The 24,875-nt window shown below is 41.7% G+C and overlaps 2 protein-coding genes across 3 annotated transcripts in view; both read right to left on the reverse strand.

Moving 5' to 3' along the window:
• Positions 1 to 24,875, reverse strand: part of LOC100511652 (glycerophosphodiester phosphodiesterase domain-containing protein 4) — an 882,168-nt gene that overhangs the window by 653,782 nt on the left and 203,511 nt on the right. The gene's annotated exons all lie outside the window — the stretch shown is intronic.
• INTS4 (integrator complex subunit 4) overlaps positions 1 to 24,875 on the reverse strand; it is a 121,943-nt gene that overhangs the window by 5,402 nt on the left and 91,666 nt on the right. For both annotated transcript variants that reach the window (XR_014814762.1, XM_084975421.1), the window contains exons 17-21: positions 20,296 to 20,376; positions 17,927 to 18,057; positions 8,286 to 8,345; positions 4,294 to 4,453; positions 3,926 to 4,069 (exon numbers count right to left, since the gene is read on the reverse strand). Coding sequence is in view for 1 of the 2 variants with exons in the window: in XM_084975421.1 (XP_084831547.1) it covers positions 3,926 to 4,069; positions 4,294 to 4,453; positions 8,286 to 8,345; positions 17,927 to 18,057; positions 20,296 to 20,376 (576 nt within the window). In the remaining variant the exon portion in view is untranslated. The remainder of the gene's footprint in view (positions 1 to 3,925; positions 4,070 to 4,293; positions 4,454 to 8,285; positions 8,346 to 17,926; positions 18,058 to 20,295; positions 20,377 to 24,875) is intronic.

A 24,875-nucleotide genomic window follows, 5' to 3' on the forward strand; every position in this document is an offset into this window, starting at 1 on the left:
CCTCTATTAAGTACATGGATAAGTTAAAATACTAATCTCAGTGTGAAAAGCCTTTTTTGCAGGCACCCCCATCAGGATGACTCTCCCTCCCCAGCTCTGAATCACATCACCATGGCCCAGCATCCATCACCAACTACCAAGCATTAGAATAATTCTCAAACTCTCCACTAGATCATAGGCAGTTAGGAAGCTGTTTATCTCTTTCTATGAGGACAGAGTTCAATGAAGGAACTGCTCAAATCCCTGGTCAGTTCTTCAAATCTCACAAACTGCGAAACAGCTCTCCTCCAGCACCCAGGGGAGCCTCACAGGTATCCGTGAATAAGGCCTCTTACAGTGAACAGTGTACAAATGAGTCAAATGAAGAAATGAAGCATATCCTAGAAACAGAAAAGACCTGGGCTACAGGAATATACTGATAAGGATCAAGTAGGGACCATACAGGTCTTTCAACTATGAAACTCTGGGGAGGCATGTTGCAGCCCACCTGTTCCCCTCCCAAAAAAAAAAAACCCAAAAAACAAAAAATTGGTATTCATGGGCCCTACTCTCAGGATTCTGATTTTTTTTTTTTTTTTTTTTTTTTGGCTTTTTGCTATTTCTTTGGGCCTCTCCTGCAGTATATGGAGGTTCCCAGGCCAGGGGTCGAATCAGAGCTACAGCTGCCGGCCTACGCCACAGCCACAATGACTCAGGATCTGAGCCACGTTTGCGACCTACACCACAGCTCCCAGCAACTCGGGATCCTTAACTCACTGAACAAGGCCAGAGATCAAACCCGAATCCTCATGGATACTAGTCAGATTCGTAACCCGCTGGGCCACAAAGGGAACTCCCTCAACACTTTCTAAATAATTATAAAGTGCCGCTAGGGTGGAGAACTGCTAAAATTTGGGGGGGTTGGGAGAGACAAAAAAACTGCAGCACAACTGCACAGCCAGCTCAGAATCAGTTCTCTGTAGGTCTCATGATTATAATTTCTGCTGGGAAGCCAGAGGGTTTTTCCTCTACTGTCACTGCAGGCAAATATTACCACCTCCAGGGCCTGATTCATCCTTACTTTCTTCCAGGAAGCTGTCTCTGCCTGCTCCACACTATTTTTCTGTACTTACTGCCAGTGCTTACATCCTTTCCATTCAGATTCCTTCTGCCTGGAATACCTTTTAGCCTTTATCCTTTCTTTCTTTCTTTTTTTAAATGGCCACACGTGCAGCATTTGGACATTCCTGTATCACGGACTGAATCCAAGCTGCAGCTGTGACCTCCGCCACTGTAGTAGGATTCTTTTTTTTTTTTTTTTTTTTGTTGTTGTTGTTGCTATTTCTTGGGCCGCTCCCATGGCATATGGAGGTTCCCAGGCTAGGGGTCGAATCGGAGCTGCAGCCACCGGCCTACGCCAGAGCCACAGCAACGCAGGATCCGAGCCGCGTCTGCAACCTACACCACAGCTCACGGCAACGCCGGATCGTTAACCCACTGAGCAAGGGCAGGGACCGAACCCGCAACCTCATGGTTCCTAGTCGGATTCGTTAACCACTGCGCCACGACGGGAACTCCTTTTTTTTTTTTTTTTAATTATAGTTGGTTTACTATGTTCTGTCAATTTCTGCTATACAGCAAAGTGACCCACTTATTATACATTCTTTTTCTCATATTAATTTAATTTTTATATCATGTTCTATCACAAGTGATTAGATATAGTTCCCTGTACTATACAGCAGGACCTCACTGCTTACCCATTCTAACTGTAATAGTTTGCATCTATGCAGATACTTAACCCACTGCGCCACAGCAGGAACTCCCCTTATCCTTTACTTCTGATCATCCTTTCAGACTTTATCCACGTGTGGACAGATGCTAATTCATGAGTGTGTGTATCTATCTATCTATATGTTGCGGAAATTTTTTTTTCTTTTGTCTTTTGTCTTTTTTTGAGGGCCGCACCCGGCAGCATATGGAGGTTCCCAGGCTAGGGGTCTAATCAGAGCTGTAGCTGCCGGACTACACCACAGTCCACAGCAATGCTGGATTCTTAATCCACTGAGCGAGGCCAGGGATCAAATGCTCAACCTCATGGTTCCTAGTTGGATTCGTTTCCGCTGTGCGGCGACAGGAACTCTCAGAATTTTTTTAAAGTAGCCAAAAACTGGAAATAACTCTGTGGGGGAGGAAAAAAATAATCTCCCCTTTAACCTGCTAGGTTCTTGGCTAAGACTCCACCGTAATGAAAGACAGATTAACAGGAGAAAAACAAACATAAGTTTAATGACAAATATGTCTCCTGTATACAATGGCAGAGGCCCAGGGAAACTGAAAAACTCCCTGAAATTGCCCAAGCCATCACCTTAAATACCAGCTGCAGCTAAAGACAAAAGGAAGATGTTGAAGAGGGAGGGAACCTGTTATGAGGGGTTATAAGGTAAAACGCAGTGGACAAGGGTAAGGTTGTTATGCAAATTTAAGTTGGTACCCTCTCCATTGATATGAGTTCCTAGAGATTTAATCACGTTTCCCTTCCAGGTTCTAAGAGGAAGAAACCTTACAAATGTAGATTTCCCTTATAAATATCAATTTCCCTCACTAAAGGGCAACTTCTATGCTGTTCTCAGGGGTTCTACTATGTCAACCCCTCTCAGAAATAACCATTCCCAAATAATCCTTAGGTCAAGGACAGTTGTTTTGGAAGTGGTGTATTCTGTTCCCCGTCATTCCTGCCTTTGAAACTTCACAATCCAGAAGAGGCTAAGAAGCTTCAAAATCCAGAAGCTGAGTCAGTAGACTGGTCCATTATTTCACTGAACCAGTCTCTCAGTCTTGAAAACAGGTCAGGTTATTTCAACAACTGTGTCTCATTTCAGGAGGGAGGCAGTGTGGCAGGTGGGATCCCAAAAATTAGATCTATATTGTGCAAGTAATCAGGTATATAAGAAGAAGCCATAATTTCTTTTTTTTTTTTTTTTTTTTTTTGCTTTTTAGGGCCATGGAGGTTCCCAGGCTAGGGGTCCAATCAGAGCTATAGCTGCCAGCCTACACCACAGCCGCAACAACACCAGATCTGAGCCGCTTCTGTGATATACACCACAGCTCACAGCAAGGCCAGGGATCAACCCTGCATCCTCTTGGATCCTAGTCGGGTTCGTTAACCACTGAGCCACAACAGAAACTCCCAGAAGCCATAATATTCTTAACTCATCCTGTGCCGGTCTGAACTGATGACTGAACTGTTTTACAACTTCCAGTCCATCTGTCCGTCTCTCACTGAAAGTAAGCATCCGGAGGACAGGGATTCTGACATACTTGTGTAGAACTTAGTATGTGCAACAGAGTAAGCATTCCCACATGGATGAAAGGATGGATGGACAGATGGATGGGCAAATGGGTAGGACTCTTTATGGGACTTAATTAACTATTAAATTGATTGAAGACTATTAATTTGATTATTTATTGCGCCTCTCATGTGTCTCTAGTATTTGTATCTAACTTGGGAATGCTCCAAAGTGACAGCTTTTTCCTACCCATAAATTTTATTCACCAAGCTGACTCACCCATAGTCTGAAAGAGACTCATGTATTAGTTTGGTTGTAGCCCTGAAAATACCAAGTCTTAGCTCACATTATAAGAATAGAAGATGCCCTGTCATTTAGTGAGCCCTTATTGGGTACCAGGGACTTTATATACATAATCTCATTTCAATGTCAACTATCCCTATTTGTCAGGAACAGACTCTGAGGTTCTGAATTTAACCTGTTCCAATCCATACTCAGCAGCAGAGCTGCGATTCACGCCCAGGCTCTTTTCCTTAAAAACCCATCTCTTCTCTCTCCCCACTTTCCGTCTCTCAGGTAGAGATTACGTGGGTGCTCAAGTTAAAAGTGTCAACACAGAGTCAGTTAAGAAGCCCCATGGGGACCAAAACCTGACAGACCTGGACCTTCACAGTGCTCTGAGGATCTTGCACGTGCTCCAGGGTTGCGTCGACATCCAGGGCCACCACCAACCCAGATGTGAATCGCAAAGGGTTGTCTGACTCACCCGCTGGCTCGATAATGGTGGCTGAGGCTTTGTGGATCTGCAAGCAAGAAGAAAATAGGATTCTAAAGCCACGCCATTCCTCGGCAACAAAACAAGACCCTGCCTTTCTGACTCCTTAGCTAATGGGTGGATATTCGGGAGCCAATCCAAGGAAAGGCCCTAATCCAGCTGCTCCATGGGTCAAAGAGGATCACCAAAGTGAGCAGTTTTGACTCTTCGGACGGACGGACTTAGCTGAAGCGGGAGGACACAGACACCGACCTGCTCTGGAAGGGGGAGGTGCAGGAAGGTACACTGCCGAAGCATGGTATGCAGAATTTTGACCACTTCTGCAGGTTTGGACGTCATGAGTCGGGGCATGAGGTCAAGAAGTTTGTCCACAAAGCTGTCCTGCAAGTGGGGCAGATCAGCGATGAAACACCTGAAGGAGCAAAGAGAAGCAACTATGACAGTCATTCACCACAGGCTGAGCCCCAAACATCTGCCAAGCCCTGAAGGGGTGAAAAGGATGAACTAGAGAAGTTCACGGCTCCTGAGGAAGCCATGGACCTAGATAATTATGCTGTAGTGACATGACCATAACCTTGTTGATTAATTATCTATTAATGTTTATTATTTTTTAATTTTTAAGAGCCACACCTGTGGCATATGCAAGTTCCCAGGCTAGGGGTAGAATCGAAGCTGCAGCTGCCAGCCTACGCCACAGCCGCAGCAACACCAGATCTGAGCTGCGTCTGCGACCCACACCACAGTTCACAGGAATGCTGGATCCTTAACCCACTGATCAGGGCCAGGGATCGATCCCACAACCTCATGGATACTGGTCAGGTTCATTACTGCTGAGCCACAATGGGAACTCCCTAATTTATTTATTTTTATTAAAGTATAGTTGATTTACAATGTTGTGCAAATTTCTGCTATACAACAAAGTGACCCAGTCATACATATATATATGTACACACATTCCCTTTCTTTTTTTTTTTTTTTTTTTGCCATTTCTTGGGCCACTCCCGTGGCATATGGGAGGTTCCCCGGCTAGGGGTCTAATCAGAGCTGTAGCCACCGGCCTACGCCAGAGCCACAGCAATGCGGGATCCGAGCCGCGTCTGCAACCTACACCACAGCTCACGGCAACGCCGGATCGTTAACCCACTGAGCAAGGGCAGGGACCGAACCCGCAACCTCATGGTTCCTAGTCGGATTTGTTAACCACTGCGCCACGACGGGAACTCCACATTCCCTTTCTTATATCATCTTCCATCATGGTCTATCCCAAGATAGTCTTGTTTATTAAATATCTATATGGGCTAGGCATCTTCTTAAGTGTTCTTCACTATCTTATTTAATCCCCCCAGCAATCCTGTGTATTAGCAGAATTATTATTATCATGTTACAGATTCATTAATTTAACAAATGTATCTTCAGGACTTACAAAGCACTGGGGACATAACAGTGAGCAAAAGAGAAGAACACAGCTGTCTTGGAGTTCACGTTGTGGTGCAGTGGAAATGAATCTGACTAGTATCCATGAAGACTCAGGCTGGATCCCTGGCCTCGCTCAGTGGGTTAAGATCCAGCATTCCATGAAGTGCGGTGTAGGTCAGAGACGTAGCTCCGATCTGGTGTTGCTGTGGCTGTGGCATAGGCAAGCAGCTATAACTGTGATTCAAAACCTAGCCTGGCAATCTCCATATGCCACAGGTACGGCCTTAAAAAAAGACCAAAAAAAAAAAAAAAAAAAAGAAAGAAAAGAAAGACAGAAAGAAAACAGCTGTCTTAATGGAGTTTATAATCACTGACAGGAACACTGAGGCTCAGAGAGGATAAATGTTGCACTAAGGCTTAAAAAAAGGTAAGTAACTTACTCCTGGCTCTGATTGATTCCACGATATTTTGTTTTGTTTAAGGGGACAGTTGAAAAATATTTCACTGAGGGGGTAATATCAGTTCAGTTACTTTGATATACAGTGAAAATTAACATTGTAAATCAACTATATTTCAATACAACTTAAAAAAAAGAATAGGTAGCTCTAAACAACAAATGAAAACTGTGGCAAATCAGAGCTATCACCTTTCTGAAAAACCTCATCTCAATTGTGCAAAAACAGACTCTCCACCTTAAAGTATCTAAAACCGTGTATAACTAAATTAGTTTGTTGTACACCAGAAACTTACACAACATTGTAAACCAACTATACTTCAATTAAAAAAAAAATTTAAACCCAAAGACATGGGAGCTCCTGTCATGGCTCAATAGTTACCGAATCTGACTAACATCCATGAGGACACAGATTGGATCCCTGGCCTTGTTCAGTGGGCTAAGGATGCAGAGCTGCCGTGAGCTGTGGTGTAGGTCGCAGACACAACAAGGATCCTGCGTTGCTGTGGCTGTGGCATAGGCCAACAGCTACAGCTCCAATTGGACCTCTAGCCTGGGAACCTCCATATGCCATGGGTGTGGCACTAAAAAGCAAAAAAAAAAAAAAAAACCCCAAAAGACATGGACTTCACTGAAATTTAAGTCACAGTCTTAGTCAAGTTAGATGGTATCATTTATTAGAGAGCAGCCCCTATTGATAAAGGGTGGTATTGCAACTCAGCCCTATTATAGGAAGCTATTCATCTCCCATAAGAAAAAAAAACTTGAGAAGTACAGTCACACAAACCTGTACCATCAGGTTTGGTAAAGTTCATGGTAGTACAAACAAGAAGTGGAAGAATGAAGTATTGGACTTAATAACAGCAGCATTAGATTATACAATCATATAAATGCCTTCTTTCCAGTATTATCACTAGCACACTACAAGTCTGGTAACTACTTTGACTCTTATGGCTTCACCAAGACTTCCATTCATCAACTGCATCTGTTTTAGCTAATTTACTTCATAAAGAATCCTGAGAAAACATATCTAGGCCACAAAATAAAAGCTACCTGTAGAATTGATACAAATTTTTGTTATAGAGAATACGCAAGTTTAAGAACCATGGTGAAAAAAATAGGTCATGATTTTTCAAAAGATTTTGAGTTCTTGGAGCTCCCCTTGTGGCGCAGTGCTTAACGAATCCGACTAGGAACCAGGAGGTTTCGGATTCGGTCCCTGGCCTTGCTCAGTGGGTTAAGGATCTGGCATTGCTGTGAGCTGTGGTGTAGGTCACAGACTCGGCTCAGATCCTGTGTTGCTGTGACTCTGGTGTAGGCTGGCAGCTATAGCTCCGATTAGAATCCTAGCCTGGGAACTCCATATGCCGTGGGAGTAGCCCTAGAAAAGGCAAAAAAAAAAAAAAAAAAAGATTTTGCGTTCTTATTTGTTTTCTTCTGGCCCAGCTGAGTGCTGAATCACAGTAATTCCCGATGTATATTCCTGTCGTATATTTAGCTAACTTAAGAAGTTTACAGGAGTTCCCGTTGTGGCAAAACAAAAACAAATCCAACAAGGAACTAGGAGATTGCAAGTTCAATCCCTGGCCTTGCTCAGTGGGTTATGGATCTGGCATTGCTGTGAGCTGTGGTGTAGGTCACAGACATGGCTCAGATCTGGCATAGGCCAGCAGCTATAGCTCCAATTAGACCCCCAAGTCTGGGAACCTCCATATGTCACAGGTGTGGCCCTAAAAAGACAAAAGACAAAAAAAAAAGAAGTCTATATACAAGTAAAGAAAATACAGTTATCTAGAGTTCCTGTTGTGGCTCAGCAGTAAGTGAACCCAACTAGTATCCATGAGGACACAGGTTCAATCCCTGGCCTTGCTCATTGGGTCAAGGATCTGGCGTTGCTCTGAGCTGTGGGGTAGACAGCAGATGCAGTTCAGATCTTGCATTGCTGTAGCTGTGGTGTAGGCCAGCTGTAGCTCCAATTTGACCCCTAGCCTGGGAACTTTCATATGCTGCAGGTATGTCCCTTAAAAGACAAGACAAAAAAAAAAAAAAAAAAAGAGAGAGAGAGAGAGAGAGAAAAAAAAAACTAGTTATCTCTCAGAATCTGTGAGGAACTGGTTCCAGGACCTTTTGCGGACACCAAAATCCATGGTTGCTCAAGTCCTTTATATAATATGGAATAGTAGAGTGGGGGCCCTCTGTGTCCATGAATGCAGAACCCATGGATACCGAGGGTCACCTGTATACAAATTAGGTCATGCTGCATGCATAACAACAGCTTGGTTGCTATTCTGCCTTGTGATCACTCTTGCTTCACTATATAAGTACTATTCTCTGCATATCTAAGATTTAATAAGCTAGGTGATGAAACACTTACCTCTGAAAAAAATCCACTTCCTGTAAAAATTTTTCACACATCCCAAACAAAGGGTCAACTCTGTTGAAAGAAAAAACAAAGCAAACAAAAACCCATGTAATTTGCATGTGAAATTTGAGAACTGGGCAGTTAGGACCAAAGTCCCAGAAACCTAAACCCACATGAGAAGACAATGAACATATTACACTATAAAAATTATCTCTAACAGAAATAGATGACTTCTAATGCACCTACAGGGAAATATTTGCCAGGATCCCAAGACCCAATATTTTAACTGCAGTGGTCATATGGCTCAATGAATTTTCAAAATAAAAGCCTATCACAGGCCACCTGGCACCAGATTCAGTAAGGATTGACAGAAGCATAGCTGACAGGCAGTGCAGTGTCACTTTCCTCCCTCTGCAGGAGTCCTTGCAGCAGCCCATCCAGCAGTCCACATAGCTGTGTGGGAGCTTTGACCTTGCCGCTGATAGCTCAGGTTCAAGGAAATGAGATCTACATCAGTTGAATGTGGAACCCATATTCACTTAGAAGCCTCATGCTCCATAGGCGCTAATATCTCTTGAAGTAACTGACAGGCATAACCTTCTAGGGTCCCCATGGGGATATGTTCAGTTATAAGAAACACTGCGTTCAGTGATGTCCCAAGCTATGGTGTCTGCGTGAGGTATTTACAGTTCACACATAGTTCCTACTAGTCTACATGCCACTTTCTCAGATACCATTTTTACTATAACAGTGTTGTTACCTAGTAATAAGAGTTGCTGCTCTCATGTTTCCTGGGAACAGATCTGGAAAGGTCAAATTTTCATGCAAAAGGGGGAAAGGTTTTGTTACCACTTTTCACACAAACACAGACTATATTCTTTCCTCTCTATCTTGGCTCCCTTGGCCTCAAGTACTTACAGCATTCCATTTCTATAAAAATCTGACCACTTACCTAAATAATACAGGCGACATGCTGGGCCAATGAAATTTACAATAATACAACAGATTTTTCCTTTGATCTTTGCACATTTTATTTCTTAAAATTTCCGCATGAAACATTCCATTTATTTTCATTAGTATATTGTTAATTGGTGTTTCCGTCGTGGCAGAGCAGAAATGAATCCGACTAGGAACCATGAGGTTTCAGGTTCGATCCCTGGCCTCGCTCAGTGTGTTAAACATCTGGCTTTGTGGTGAGCTGTGGTGTAGGTCACAGATACAACTCAGATCTGGCACTGCTGTGGCTGTGGCATAGGCCAGCAGCTGTAACTCCAATTAGACCCCTAGCCTGGGAACCTCCATATGCCGTGGGTGTGGCCCTAAAAAGTAAAAAAAGAAAATATATTGTTAATTGAAGGAATAAAGTTCAGTGAAAGAAAAAAAAACAAATACTCTTTCCTTATATAAAAACATGTGAGATGGGAGAACATATCTGTAAATGAGATGACCAACAAAGGGATTAATCTCCAAAATATACAAATAGCTCATGCAGCTCAATATAAAAAAAAGTTAAAAATTTAAAAGAGTAGGCGTTCCCGTCATGGCTCAGCAGTTAGCGAACCTGACTAGCATCCATGAGGATGTGGTTCGATCCCTGGCCTTGCTCAGTGGGTTAAAGATCCAGCATTGCCCTGAACTGAGGTGTAGGTCGCAGACGCAGCTCGGATCCCGAGTTGCTGGGGCTGTGGTGTAGGCCAGCAGCTATAGCTCCGATTAGACCACTACCTGGTAACCTCCATATGCCTCGAGTGTGGCCCTAAAACAAAGACAAAAGACAAAAAAAATAAAATAAGCAGAAGACCTAAACAGACATTTCTCCAAAGAAGACCTACAGATGGCCAAAAAAGCACATCTCCAAAAAATGTTCAACATCACTAATTATTAGAGAAATGCAAATCAAAACTACAATAAGGTATTACCTCATACTGCTCAGAATGGTCATCATCAAAAAGTCTACAAATAATAACAGAGAGAGTGTAGAGAAAAGGGAACTCCTCCTACACCACTAGGTGGGAATGTAAATTGGCACAACCATTATGGAAAACAGTATGGAGGTTTCTCAAAAGACTAAAAATAGAACTACTATATGATCCAGCAATCCTACTCCTGGGCATATATCCAGGATAAAACTCTAATTTGAAAAGATTGATGCATACCAGTGTTTACAGCAGCACTACTTACAGTAATAGCCAAGACATGGAAGCAACCTAAATGTCCATCGAAAGAGGAAAGGACAAAGAAGATGAGGTACATATATATATGATGGAATACTACTCAGCCATGAAAAAAGGATGAAATAATGCTATCTGCAGCAACATGGATGGACCTATAGATTATCATACTGAGTGAAATAAGTCAGACAAAGACAAATATCATATGATAGCACTTGCAGGTGGAATCTAAAAAAATGATACCAATGAACCTATTTACAAAACAGAAGCAAACTTGCAGATTTCAAAAACAAATTTATGGTTACCCAAGGGGAAAGGTAGGAGGGAGAAACCAGGATCTGGGGATTACCATATATACACTACTCTATATAAAATAAATAGTCACCAAGAACCTACTTTATAGCACAGGGAACTCTACTCAATATTCTGTAATAACCTATGTGGGAAAAGTATCTAAAAAAGAAAGGATATATGTACATGCATAACTGAATCATTTTGCTATCCACCTGAAACTAACACATTGTAAATCAACTATACTCCAATATAAAATAAAAATTAGGAGTTCCCGTGGTGGCGCAGTGGTTAATGAATCCGACTAGGAACCATGAGGTTGCGGGTTCGGTCCCTGGCCTTGCTCAGTGGGTTAACAATCCGGCGTTGCCGTGAGCTGTGGTGTAGGTCGCAGACGCGGCTCGGATCCTGTGTTGCTGTGGCTCTGGCTTAGGCTGGGGGCTACAGCTCCGATTCAACCCCTAGCCTGGGAACCTCCATATGCCGTGGGAGTGGCCCAAAGAAATAGCAATAAATAAATAAATAAAATAAATAAAAATTAAATTGAAAAAATAGTAAAGTCGATGACCAAAAAATTAGCGAGAAAATGGGCATTCCCATGGCAGCTCAATGGTAACAATCCCTGACTAGTATCCATGAGGACATGAGTTTGATCCCTGCCCTCACTCAGTGAGTTAAGGATCTGGCGTTGTTGCTCTGAGCTGTGGTGTAGGTCGGCAGCTACAGCTCCAATTCGACCCCTAGCCTGGGAACTTCCAAATGCCACCGACACGGCATTTAAAAAGACAAAAAGACAAAAAAAAAAAAAAAAAAAAAAGGTGACAGAATGGTATCAAGGTTCCTAATAACCTAGCTGAGTCTTTCTACTAAATTGTAAGCTCCATGAGAGAAGAGACTTGGTTTGCTTCATCAGGTATTTCCAGACACAAGCAGCTATTCAATAAATATTGGCTGAATGGATAAATAAATGATAAATGGCAAATGAAAATTTATAAGCAACAATAATTCCTTTCCCTAAAAACCCATATAGCACTTGCAACTTTCTGAACTCTGACAAATCATCAGAGGTAGAAGTGCGATCTGACGGTAAGGTTAACCAAGCAAAGACCATCAAGGCCAGAAAGGCCAGAAAGGAGGCCTTCACCTAAGCAGAGGCTGAAATGAAAGCAATTTGGCCAAGTGGTACCTTTTTCAGTTTACTTATATAGAACCAGCTTTGAGAATTTCCAAGCAGTAAAATACAAAAAGATTTGGAAACTCTTCCCAACCCCCAAAACAGAGTAGGTAGTCTCAGGTACATGGTACATGAAGTAGAACCCCCACTTTCAATGTAAAAATAAAGTCGGCTAAGGGGAACCAAATACTGACTTATAGCTCTCCAGGAAGCCTACACAACTGCCAATTTAAACTAGTCTAGACTTTCATTTATAAGGATGAAAAGACAATGGAAAATTACTAGATGTTATAAGGACAATAAGGAGCTATAAAGGAGGCTAAGCAGGGCTCAATGAGATAAAGTCAAGGCAAGAGAGCAAAGAAAACATTATTTTTAATTCTAATAAATTAACCTCAGTGAGATTTAAGAGACTTGAAAGGATAAAGCAAGAAACACAGCTACTAAAAAGGTACAAAGAAGAAAGCACACTTGAAGGAAATTCCTGTTGTGGCTCAGTGTTTAACGAACTCAACGAGCATCCATGAAGATGTGGGTTTGATCCGTGGCCTTGCTCAGTGGGTTAAGGATCTGGTGTTGCCATAAGCTGTGGTGTAGGTTGCAGATGCGGCTGGGATCCCACGTTGCTGTGGCTGTGGTGTAGGCCAGCAGCTACAGCTCCAATTGGACCCCTAGCCTGGGAACCTCCATATGCCACGGTTGCGGCTCTTAAAAGATCAAATAAAAAGAAAGAAAGAAAGCACACTTGGAAATAAAAAAATAATGACATCAACTCAACAGAGAAAGAAATGAATGAAAAATGATGAAAACTGGCACCCGTAAATTTTTAAAAACGGTATAGTGAGGATTTTACTTAGAATATAAAGGAGAAAAAGAAACTGAAATTAGATAAAAGATAAGATATAGGGAAAATCCAGAAGATACAATATCCAGTATAAGAGACTGGAGTGGATGGAAGAAGGGGTAATTGAAATAATGGAGGAAAAAAAAATCCCTGAGATAAAATAGAGCTGAGACTTCAAAGTCTCACTAAAGGTCAGAAAGAACAATGAAACACATACCTAGCCATATCCTGGTGAAAATTCCTCAATTCTATAAAGAAAAGGAAAAATTTATAGCTTTGGGCCTTGAAAAATAAGCCACATACAAAGGAAAGAGAACCAGACTAACATCAAACATCCTAACCATAATATTAAATACTAAAATTAGGCAACAGAGCAGTATTTACAGAGTTCTGAAAAAATTTCACTTACATATGAAAACATAAGATAAGGCAGTTTTATTTATTTTTTATTTTTTATTTTTTGCTTTTTAGGGCCACATTTGCAGCATATGGAGGTTCCCAGGCTAGGGTCCAATCGGGGCTATAGATGCTGGCCTACACCACAGGCACAGCAATGCCAGATCCAAGCTGAGTCTGAGACCTACACCACAGCTCACAGCAATGCCAGATCCTTAACCCACTGAGCAAGGCGAGGGATCAAACCTGCAACCTCATTGTTCCTAGTCGGATTCATTTCTGTTGTGTGAGCATACTTCTTATACACCTATTCTGAAAAAAAATGAGTACGAATGTGCTCCAGTTGGATTGATAGTGAATTAGAAAAACGAATTTTATTTTATTTTTTTCTAGGGCCGCATCCACGGCATACGGAGGTTCCCAGACCAGGGGTCCAATCAGGGCTGAAGCCACCAGCTTGCGCCAGGGACACAGCAATGCCAGATCCAAGCCATGTCTGCGACCTATACCACAGCTCACGGCAACGCCGGATCCTCAACCCACCAAGCGAGGCCAGGGATTGAACCCGCAACCTCATGGTTCCTAGTCGGATTCGTTAACCACTGAGTCATGACGGGAACTCTGAAAAGGAATTTTAAAAGACAATTGTGGTACAAAAAGAACAATGGTGAGCAAGGTGGAGCTAAGTAATTGTCATAATGTACTTCTAAAGATTGATGCATATTTTAAGAAAAGCTTCTTAAAATAAGAGATACATTAAAAACCATAATCCAGGAGTTCCCATTGTGGCTCAGCAGTAACGAGCCCAACTAGTATACACAGGACTAGACACCTGGCCTCGTTTAGTGGGTTAAGGATCCACATTGCTGTGGCTGTGGTGTAGGTTGGCTAGTACAATTCTGATTCAACCCCTAGCCTGGGAGCTTCCATATGCAACAAGTGCAACCCTAAAAATACAAAAAAAAAAAAAAAAAAAAAATGCCCCCCAAACAAACAAAAATCTATAATAAATATGTTGAATAGTACAGAGAATTATAACCATTACCTTGTAATAACTTTTAATGGAGTATAATCTATAAAAATACCTAATCAGTATGCCGTACTCCTAAAACTAATATTGCAAATCAACTGTACATCAATTTAAAAAATCTGAAACTAAATTCCAAATTATTTTCCAGTATGAAACAATCAAATAAAAGTACACTAAAACTTTCATTCTGATTAGATGGGATCTTGATAGAGGTGATCATAAATTCTATTTTTTAATGCTGATAAACATAAGGTCAGGAGTTCCTGTCACGGCTTGGTGGTTAACAAATCCGACTAGGAACCATGAAGTTGCAGGTTGGATCCCTGGCCTTGCTCAGTGGGTTAAGGATCCTGCGTTGCCGTGAGCTGTGGTGTAGGTTGCAGACGCAGCTCGGATCCCGCGTTGCTGTGGCTCTGGCGTACGTAGGCTGGCGGCTACAGCTCCAATTAGACCCCTAGCCTGGGAACCTCCATATGCCGAGGGAGCGGCCCAAGAAATGGCACAAAGACAAAAAAACAAAAACAAAAACAAACATAAGGTCAATCGGTTTATTAAAAAATAAGAGTAAATATACTATTTATACAACTAAAATGAGCTAATAACATTTATCAACTCTTTGATACTCAGGGAGTATTTTAAAGCTTTACATATATAATAATTCAATATACCTTGCAATAACACTATGAAGGAGAGGCAAGTACTATTATTATCCCAATTTAATTTATAGGAAACGAACTGAGGCACTTAAAGGAAACAAACTGAAGTCTTAAGTAGCTTGTCCAAGGTCACTTAGTCTGCAAATGGTGGAGTCGAGATACGTATCTAAGCAATGAGGCACCACAGCCTTCTCTACCACTATGTTCTACTACTGCCTTTCTCTCAAATAGTTAAAATTAGGGTACAGAACTTTCAAAGCTCTTTAAGAAGAAACAATCAATCCAGCAAAAATCAAGGGGAAAAAAAGGTAGGAATGTATACAAATGGAAAAAATATAAAATAATACAGTACGAGTAAAGATCAAATATATTTGAATCTATATAATTATATGGAGATATGAAATATTATATTGTGGATAAAATGAAAATGAGGCAGACTAGTCAAGCATATTACGACTCTATTTATGCTAATATACATTTATCTTTTATCTTATTTTATTTTATTATTTTTTTTTTTGTCTTTTCTAGGGCCGTACCCACGGCATATGGAGGTTCCCACGTTAGGGGTCTCATCAGAGCCACAGCAGCTGGCCTACGCCAGAGCCACAGCAACGGAGGATCTGAGCCACGTCTGCAACCTACACCACAGCTCAGGGCCAACACCAGATCCTTAACCCACTGAGCGAGGCCAGGGATCAAACCTACAACCTCATGGTTCCTAGCTGGATTCGTTAACCACTGAGCCACAACAGGAACTCCTTTTATTTTATTTTTTGACTGTGGTCACAGCACACAAAAATTCTAGGGCCAGGGATGGAACCTGCACCACAGCAGTAGTGCACCAGATCCTTAACCTGTTGGGACACCAGGGAACTCCTAAACATATTTTATTTAGGGCCACACCCATGGCACATGGTTGAATTTCCTGGGCTAGGAGTCAGATCAGAGCTACAGTTGGCAGCCTACACCACAGTCTCAGTCACACCAGATCTGAGCAGCATCTGAGACTGAGCAAGGTCAGAGACTGAACCCACATCCCCATGGATACTAGTTGGGTTTGTTTCTGCTGAGCCACAATGGGAACTCCTAAACATTTATAATCTTCACATTTAGTCAGTTGTTTTAGATGGAGTGGATTACCAGAGAACAGACCCTTTACTTACTCTGCAATATTTAAACTTTTATAATAATCATATATAAGCTGAATAGGAGATCTTTTTTCTTTAAATGAAAAAGTGTAGATGCTATCACAAGCACCTATATTTTCTGAGCTGTGACTGGCACATAGCAGAGATTAAACATTTGTTAAATAAATGTATGGCTATCGCTAAGATTAAATTACTACCTATGTTTGTCAGATCACTATTATGATATGCAATGATGTATTTTTCAGTGCTTACTTAAAATAAACACTCATATTTATTTCCCAACAGCACTCAGGCTGGCAAAGCTGGCAGACTGAGCATCAAATGTGTCCTCTGTCTATTCTGTTTGTTTGTTTTTGTTGTTGTTGCTGTTTTGTCTTTTGAGGGCTGTGCCCGTGGCATATGGAGGTTCCTGGGCTAGGGGTTGTGCCAGAGCTACAGCTGCTGGCCTATACCACAGCCATAGCAACACCAGATCCAAGCTGTGTCTGCGACCTACACCACAGCTTGTGGCAACGCCGGATCTTTAACCTACTGAGCGAGGCCAGAAATGAACCCGAAACCTCATGGTTTCTAGTCCCAGATTTGTTTCTGCTGTGCTATGACGGGAACTCCCCAAAACCACTTTCAATCAAACAAGACACACCATCAAAATATCTGATTGCAGGGAGTTCTCTTGTGGCACAGCAGTTAAAAGATCTGGCATTGTCACTGCAGTGGCTTGAGTTGCACATGGGAACTTCCACATGCCTGGGACACAGGAAAAAAAAATCTGATTTCAGAGAAGTTAAAATCTTTAAATATGCATTTTATAATCACTGAAATATAGCAATTCTCATTATCAAAAACTTTAACAGCTATCTTTATAATGAGCTCTTAGTAAGTGCCAAGGACCCTGCTAAGTGTTTTCGCATGTATTATCCCATACATTCTTCATGGATACCCCAGGAAACCCCATATCATCATTCTCATTTTACAGACAGGGAAACAAGGCAGAGAAAGGCTAAAGAAATCTATCCATAATTAAATTACTAATGAGTAGAGAGTTCAGGATTGTTACAAAGTAGTCTCACAACGCTATACATTGTCTTTTTTTTTTTTTTTTTTTTTTTTTTTTTTTGTCTTTTTGCCTCTTCTAGGGCCGCACCCACGGCATATGGAGGTTCCCAGGGTAGGGGTCCAATCGGAGCTGTAGCCACCGGCCTACACCAGAGCCACAGCAACACAGGATCCAAGCCGCATCTGCAACCTACACCACAGCTCACGGCAACGCCAGATCCTTAATCCACTGAGCAAGGCCAGGGATCGAATCCGAAACCTCATGGTTCCTAGTCGGATTCATTAACCACTGTGCCACGATGTGAACTCCTATACATTCTCTTATTTTGTCTTTTGTTTGTTTGTTTGTTGCATACCCCACAGCTACAGCAACGCCAGATCCAAGCCACGTCTACAACCTATACCACAGCTCACAGCAACACCGGATCCTGAACCCACTGAGGGAGGCCAAGATCGAACCCGCAACCTCACAGTTCCTAGCCAGATTTGTTGCCACTGTGCCACAATGGGAACTCTGGAACTACTCTTAATTTGTCTTTACTGCCTAGGACAGAGCAACCAGCCCCTTCAGAAGAGAACAAAATGGTCTGGCATTAAATTCTTAGAGAAATCTCTCAAGAACCATACAGAATGCCTTGTTGCCAGATGAAGATCCATGCTGCATGGTAAGCAACAGAGAGCCACTGGAGGGTTTTTCCAGGGATCTAATCTGACCCACACATGGAACTTGGAATATGTGAACGAGAAAATTAATAGCTTGCACATCCCTTAGGTAATCCTTCTGAATATCATCTCATGCATCATTAACCTGGGTGAGATCTCTGAATTCATTTGGAAGTGGCTTTAAAAGGACTGGGCCACCCCTTCTGGCCAACCACACATCTTACCCTCGAGTAGTCCGTGCTATTACAATAAGTTGCAAGGCTTTGGCCTGCAGCCTCATATGATGGATAATCACCACCTGCTTGCTCTCCACACCACTATACATGAACTCCATTTTGTAGGTCTCTTCCATGATCTACAAGGAAAAGGTAAGCAACAATCAGTGAAGACATCCCAACAGTCTTACTGGAGAGCATACAGAATTCCAGGTGCAACCAGATCTGAACAGAGGTTTTTTGTTTTCGTTTTTGTTTGGCTGCACCTGCAGCATGTGGAAGTTCCCTGACCAGGAACTGACCCCAGGCCAAAGCTGTAACCAGAGCCACAGAAGTGATGACGCCAGATCCTTAAGCTGCTGAGCCATGAGGGAACTCCAGAGGGTTTTTTTTTTTTTTTTTTTTTTTTTTTTTTTTTTTTTTTGTCTTTTTAGGGCTGCACTTGAGACATATGGAAGTTCCCAGGCTAGGGGTCAAATTTGAGCTGTAGCTGTTGGCCTATGCCACAGCCATAGCAACGCCAGATTCAAGCCATGTCTGCAATCTACACATCTCATGGCAACGCTGGATCTTTTAACCCACAGGGACTGAACCCGTGTCCTCATGGATATTAGTCAGGTTCATTACCACTGAGCCATGACAAGAACTCCTAGAGGGTTTTTGTCTTTTAATGCCTATGCTTTAATTCTGAACTGAGATTTTTAAGTGCCTGTGTTGAGAGACATTAGTATAACTTGAGAGAAATTAATATACGTGTGGAGAGAAATTAGTATAGTATGTCTGATGAAGAGAGAACAAATTATTGTGTCAATTAAAAAAACAAACTTTCATCTGGTAATATCTTAGTTAATGATTCGAAGACATGAGTGTTTAACTGCTGATGACACTGTAAAGCACTGTAATACTAAAGCAAAGTCACTGTGCTGTGGCAGCAAATGAATATATGCTACGTATGGAAATGAAATCCCCAGCAAAGTCCTTCAGAATTTAGCATCAGGAACCATTAACTACCTGTTAGTCATCCAGACTGTGCTGGGGGTCTGGTCTGTCAGAGGGATTTTAGGGAGGGCATCAATGCAGAAAACAACATCAGTGACCTCAGCTCAAGCCCAGTGCATGTTAAGCTCTTGCTGTCTTCTATTCAAACCAGCTACTCCTCTCCAAATGATGCTTCTCTTTACCTTCTGTGCTCGCCTCCCTTTGCAGGCTCGGGAGTTAGAGAAATGACTCCAGGTTCTCCAACAACCGATGTTAAGATATATTACCTAATTACATGACGCCTCAATTTCCCTATCTGTAAATGCGGAAGAAACACACCACATCACAAAATCTAAAGGATTAAATGGGGCACGGAAGGTAACTGGCAACGGTAGTTCCTTTCTCTCTTTCTTCCAAACTGCTGCTCCCTGGTCCCATCCCTCCCCACACGGCCCATCTGAGGAGCCAGAGTCATTACGATCTACTCCCCACAATAAGCCACACCACAGGTCTGTGAGGGAGTCTAGATTAGATGAGAGATCAGGCAGAGCAGGGAAGAGAAAACAGAATCTGGGTATCAGAGGATCTGAGCTTAAGTCTCTGACTTACTACCTATAGCTCTATGAATATAATTTTGCTGAGTATTAACTGCCTCATCTGTAAAATGGACTTAATTCTTATTCCTGCCTCATGGGATTACTGTGAGGGCTAAGTAAAACAGACTTGAAATCATCAGTGAATTGTAATTTAAGAATCACCATCATCATCATCTTCCTACTGCGTCATAATTAGGCCAGAAACCATGACCCAGAAGAGTTCGCCAAATCCCAATATCCAAGAATAAAGAGAAACTGCTCAAAATTAGAAAGAAATAAACTTAAGTTTATTTACTATTTGTTTGCTACTTATGAAAACAAACAAAAGTGCTACTTAATGAACTAAGGAGAAACATAAGGATCTTTTAATATTCAAGAGATGGTTTAAAAAAAGAGAGAGAGCTGTTACAGGCTAAAAATATAAACAACCTCATAATGAATTCAGCTGTATTCCAAGATGAAAGACTCAAGACAGTATTTATTAGATTTTCATATCTCTGAAATATAACCTAATAATATTCTTTCTAGAATATTCACAAAAGGATCTTAGAAATCAGGAAGGTTAAGGAACCTGCTCAGTATCACCCAGGAAATTAGAGGCAGACAGAGGAACAGACCCCAAGTTCCTGACTCAAAAGCCATGGCTGTGTCTCCTACTTATGCTGCTTTTTGTACCACTAACTTCTTTCACGGACTGAAATGGGGAGGCCACAGCAGAGCCTGTAAAGGCCTCTAGCTCTCACTTAGATAATGCAATTCCTGGACAGAGATAGATATCTGAGATGAAGGTGTCAATGAGCTTACCTGCTTTGCTGCTGCTGAGGCCAAATCACTCTGCTTCAGATACAAAGGGGCAGCCACATTCCACAGCTTCTCCTGCAAAGCCTAAGAAATCAGCAGACAGAACACAGAGGTCAAAAAGACTGCCATATCGCAACATCTTCTCAGATCCACCTCTTAGAGTAATGAGAATAAAACCAAAAATAAACAAATGGGGCCTAATTAAACTTAAAAGTTCCTGCACAGCAAAGGAAACCCTAAACAACACAAAAGGACAACCCACAGAATGGGAGAAAATCTTTGCAAGTGAATCGACTGACAAGGGATTAATCTCCAAAATTTATAAACACCTTCTGCAGCTCTATACCAAAAAAACAAACAACCCCATCCAAAAATAGGTAGAAGATCTAAACAGACAGTTCTCCAAAGAAGACATACAGATGGCCAAGAAACACATGAAAAGATGTTCAACATCACTCATTATTAGAGAGATGCAAATCAAAACCACCAGCCAGAATGGCCATCATCCAAAAGTCTACAAACAAGAACTGCTGGAGAGGGTGTGGAGGAAAAGGAACACTGGTACACTGTTGGTGGGATTGTAAATTGGTGCAACCACTGTGGAAAACAGAATGGAGATTCCTCAGAAAACTAAACATAGAACTGCCATTTGATCCAGCAATCCCACTCCTGGGCATCTACCCAGAGAAAACCATGACTTGCAAAGACACACATACTCCGATGTTCATTGCAGCACTATTTGCAATAGCCAAGACATGGAGGGAGTTCCTGTCGTGGCGCAGTGGTTAACGAATCCGACTAGGAACCATGAGGTTGCGGGTTCGGTCCCTGCCCTTGCTCAGTGGGTTAACGATCCGGTGTTGCCGTGAGCTGTGGTGTAGGTTGCAGACGAGGCTCGGATCCCGTGTTGCTGTGGCCCTGGCGTAGGCCGGTGGCTACAGCTTTGATTAGACCCCTAGCCTGGGAACCTCCATATGCCGCGGGAGCGGCCCAAGAAATAGCAACAACAACAACAACAAGAACAAAAAAAAAAAAGACAAAAAAGACAAAAAAAAAAAAAAAAAAAAAAGACATGGAAACAACCTCAATGTCCATCGACAGAGGAGTGGATCCAGAAGATGTGGTACATATACACAATGGAATATTACTCAGCCATTAAAAGGAACGAAATACCAGCATTTTTAGCAACATGGATGGACCTAGAAATTATCATGCTAAGTGAAAGCAGTCAGACAATGAGACACGAACATCAAATGCTTTCACTGACATGCAGAATCTGAAAAAGGACAGCATGAACTTTGCAGAACAGATACTGACGCACAGACTTTGAAAAACTTATGGTCTCCCAAGGAGACAGTTTGGGGAGGTAGGGGGATGCACTGGGGTTGTGGGTTGGAAATTCTATAAAATTGGATTGTGATGATCATTTTACAACTATAAATGTAATAAAATCATTGAGTAATAAAAAAAATAAAGATAAAAAAGAAAGTCAACATAAAAAAAAAAAGACTGCCATATCACTTGAGACTTAGGTATCTGTTTTGCTTTGAAAATTGACCGTGACCAGGACTTCCTCTCAATCTTATTTTAAGACAACAAGCCCTACCTATTATGGACAGAGAGGTGACCAATGGTTTGCCCAAATGAACTCCTCCCCATTCAATTCTTTGCCCAAAGCCCCTCTGTCCCAGACCACAGCTTGCAAGTGGAATACAGAAGCCATAAAGCCAAACTACAGCCATGAAGGCCTCACCAGAATTTCAGGGAAGCCAGGCTTTGAGGCTCTGGGACCTCCTTGATCCCAGAGCCACTGGCCTACACCCCTACTGCCTAGAACCTACCTGCTTGACTTAGTTTTTATTTCTTTGCTCCACGCTCACTATCCTTTGAACAGTCCCATCACCTTACCAACATATACAAATAAGAAATCAAGAAGCTTTTCTAGATTCCTCCCTCTTTCAATTATATCTACTTTCAAAACCATCAATTAGAGCCACGGATTTTACCTTCCATCTCTCTCCTTGCATATCCATTCCTCCGGCCATCTCATCTAAACCTCTGCTATGTTCTCTTATTTCCACAATCCTTCTTCTTCTTTTTCTTCCTTTTTTTTTTTTTTTTTTTTTTTGCTTTTTAGGGCTGCACCAGCAGCATATGAAGTTCCCAAGTTAGGGGTCGAATAGGAGCTTCAGCTGCCAGCCTACACCACAGCCACAGCAACATCTAGATCTGAGACGCATCTGTGACTTATACCGCAGCTCACAGCAGCACCAGATCTTTGACCCACTGAGCAAGGCCAGGGGTCAAACCCGCATCCTCATGGATACTTGTCAGGTTCATTTCTGCTTCGCCACAACCAGAACTCCTTCACGGACCTTCTTAATTACAGATATAATCTAATAACATTATAGAACACCTAAAGTAACACTGTCAAGCAGAAATATAACACAAGCTATGTATATAAATTTTTATTTTCTAGTAGCTACATTTTTAAAAGTAAAAAAAAAGGTGAAATTAATTTTAACAACATAGTTTATTTAACCCAGTATATCCAAGGTTTACCTTTCCACCACGCAATCAATATCTTAAAAATTGGAGTTCCCGTCGTGGCGCAGTGGTTAACGAATCCGACTAGGAACCATGAGGTTGCGGGTTCGGTCCCTGCCCTTGCTCAGTGGGTTAACGATCCGGCGTTGCCGTGAGCTGTGGTGTCAGTCGCAGACGCAGCTCGGATCCTGCGTTGCTGTGGCTCTGGCGTAGGCCGGTGGCTACAGCTCCGATTCGACCCCTAGCCTGGGAACCTCCATATGCTGCTGGAGCGGCCCAAGAAATGGCAAAAAGACAAAAAATAAAAAAATTAAAAAAAATAAAAATTATTAATGAGGGGAGTTCCCAACGTGGTGCCGTGAAAACGAATCGGACTAGGAACCATGAGGTTGCAGGTTCGATCCCTGGCCTCGCTCAGCGGGTTAAGGATTCGGCATTGCCGTGAGCTATGGTGTAGGTCACAGATGTGGCTCGGATCCCACGTTGCTGTGGCTCTGGTGTAGGCTGGCAGCTACAGCTCTGATTAGACCCCTAGCCTGGGAACCTCCATATGCCGTGGCTGTGGCCTTAGAAAGACAAAAAAAAAAAAAAAAAAAAAAAAAAAAATTATTAATGAGATAGTTTACATTTTTTTCATACTAAGTCTAAGAAATCCAGGGTGTATTTTACACTTACAGCACACCTCAATTTGAACATTCCAAGTGCTCAACAGCCACAGGCACCTATGACTACCATTATTAGACAGTGGCCGGTCTAAACTATAGATACAGAAATTTTTTAATTACCTAAATCTTACTACCACTAACAGAGTTGTTATTTTTGAATACTTGCTTCCAATCATTTCTCACATGCATGTTTTTAATAAATAGTTGGAGTCAGAAAGCGTAAGTTATTCGGTGTGCTTTTTTCATACGACATTCTATCTTATCATGTTATTATATAATTCTTCATAAATATCATTCTGCTACAGAATATAATGTTGAGTAAATGTACCAGAATTTAGTTAGCTCTTGCCCTATCATCAAATACTCGCCTCCCTTGGGTTTTTAAGTCGGGGTCCCTTACGTACCCTTTCCATGAGTTGAGTAAAAAACATAGTTCTACATTCTTTTTAGGAATAATCTCTTTTCTTACTGAAAAAAACGTGGATTCTTTTCAGAAGCCTTCTTGTATTCCTATGCAGAAGATAGCAAGCCAAGGAAGTAGAAAGAAGACCAACAATGACATGTCGCTATGAACCAGACTCTAGACCCAGGGTTTCCACATACACTGCTTGCTGCCAATCCTTACCTGGGTAGAGTCGTTATTAGCCCTGTTTCGTTGGAGCTTGGAAAGGCCAAACAACTTTGCCAAGGGACATGAAGGAACTTTGAGGGGTGATGGAAAATATTCTCTAACTTAAATGGGGGATGGTTACATAGGCACATACGTTTCAAAGAATCTATCTAGCTGAATAAGAGCTGTTTAAATCCCAACCAACTTCAGCGTACACACCTACCTTCACAAGCACACACACACCTGCACAACCCTAAGCTCACATATCTTACAGTGGCAAATAATTTGACTCTTCCATTTATTCTGACTGTAGCCAAATATCATTAGGAACTTTGAAGACTAACAACATTGAGAAATAAAACTAAGATAAAGTTTTATCAGTGGGAAGGGTTCTCCTGAAGTCTAAGTCTAAATTTATAGCAGAACTCTGCGGCAGAGGCTGACAGCTATTGAGCCAGGTTAATGGATTTTCAACTCAGTGAACTGAAACAGCTTCTTGGGTACCAATTTCATGTGTCTATATACATATAATCTGACTATACAAAGTATGAAATGCCAGCAATTGGCCCTTTTAAGAGCAATAAAGTCAATCTTTGGCGAATTTGGCTTTGATCAAGTGAAAATTAGCATTTAAAAAAAATAATAATATGAAAGTTTATATAAGATCTTTGCTAATCAAATTACTTAAAAAGTTAAAATCCTTGACATTCTAATGAAAGTGGTTATCCAATCTGTTCTAACTATACAAATGATAAAAGAAG

The sequence above is a fragment of the Sus scrofa genome, chromosome 9 (assembly GCF_054392235.1).
Source record: "Sus scrofa isolate SSC_HxYL_T2T_F1_AM1 chromosome 9, Sscrofa_HxYL_maternal_Yorkshire_Landrace_v2.0, whole genome shotgun sequence".
NCBI classification, from domain to species: Eukaryota; Metazoa; Chordata; class Mammalia; order Artiodactyla; family Suidae; genus Sus; species Sus scrofa.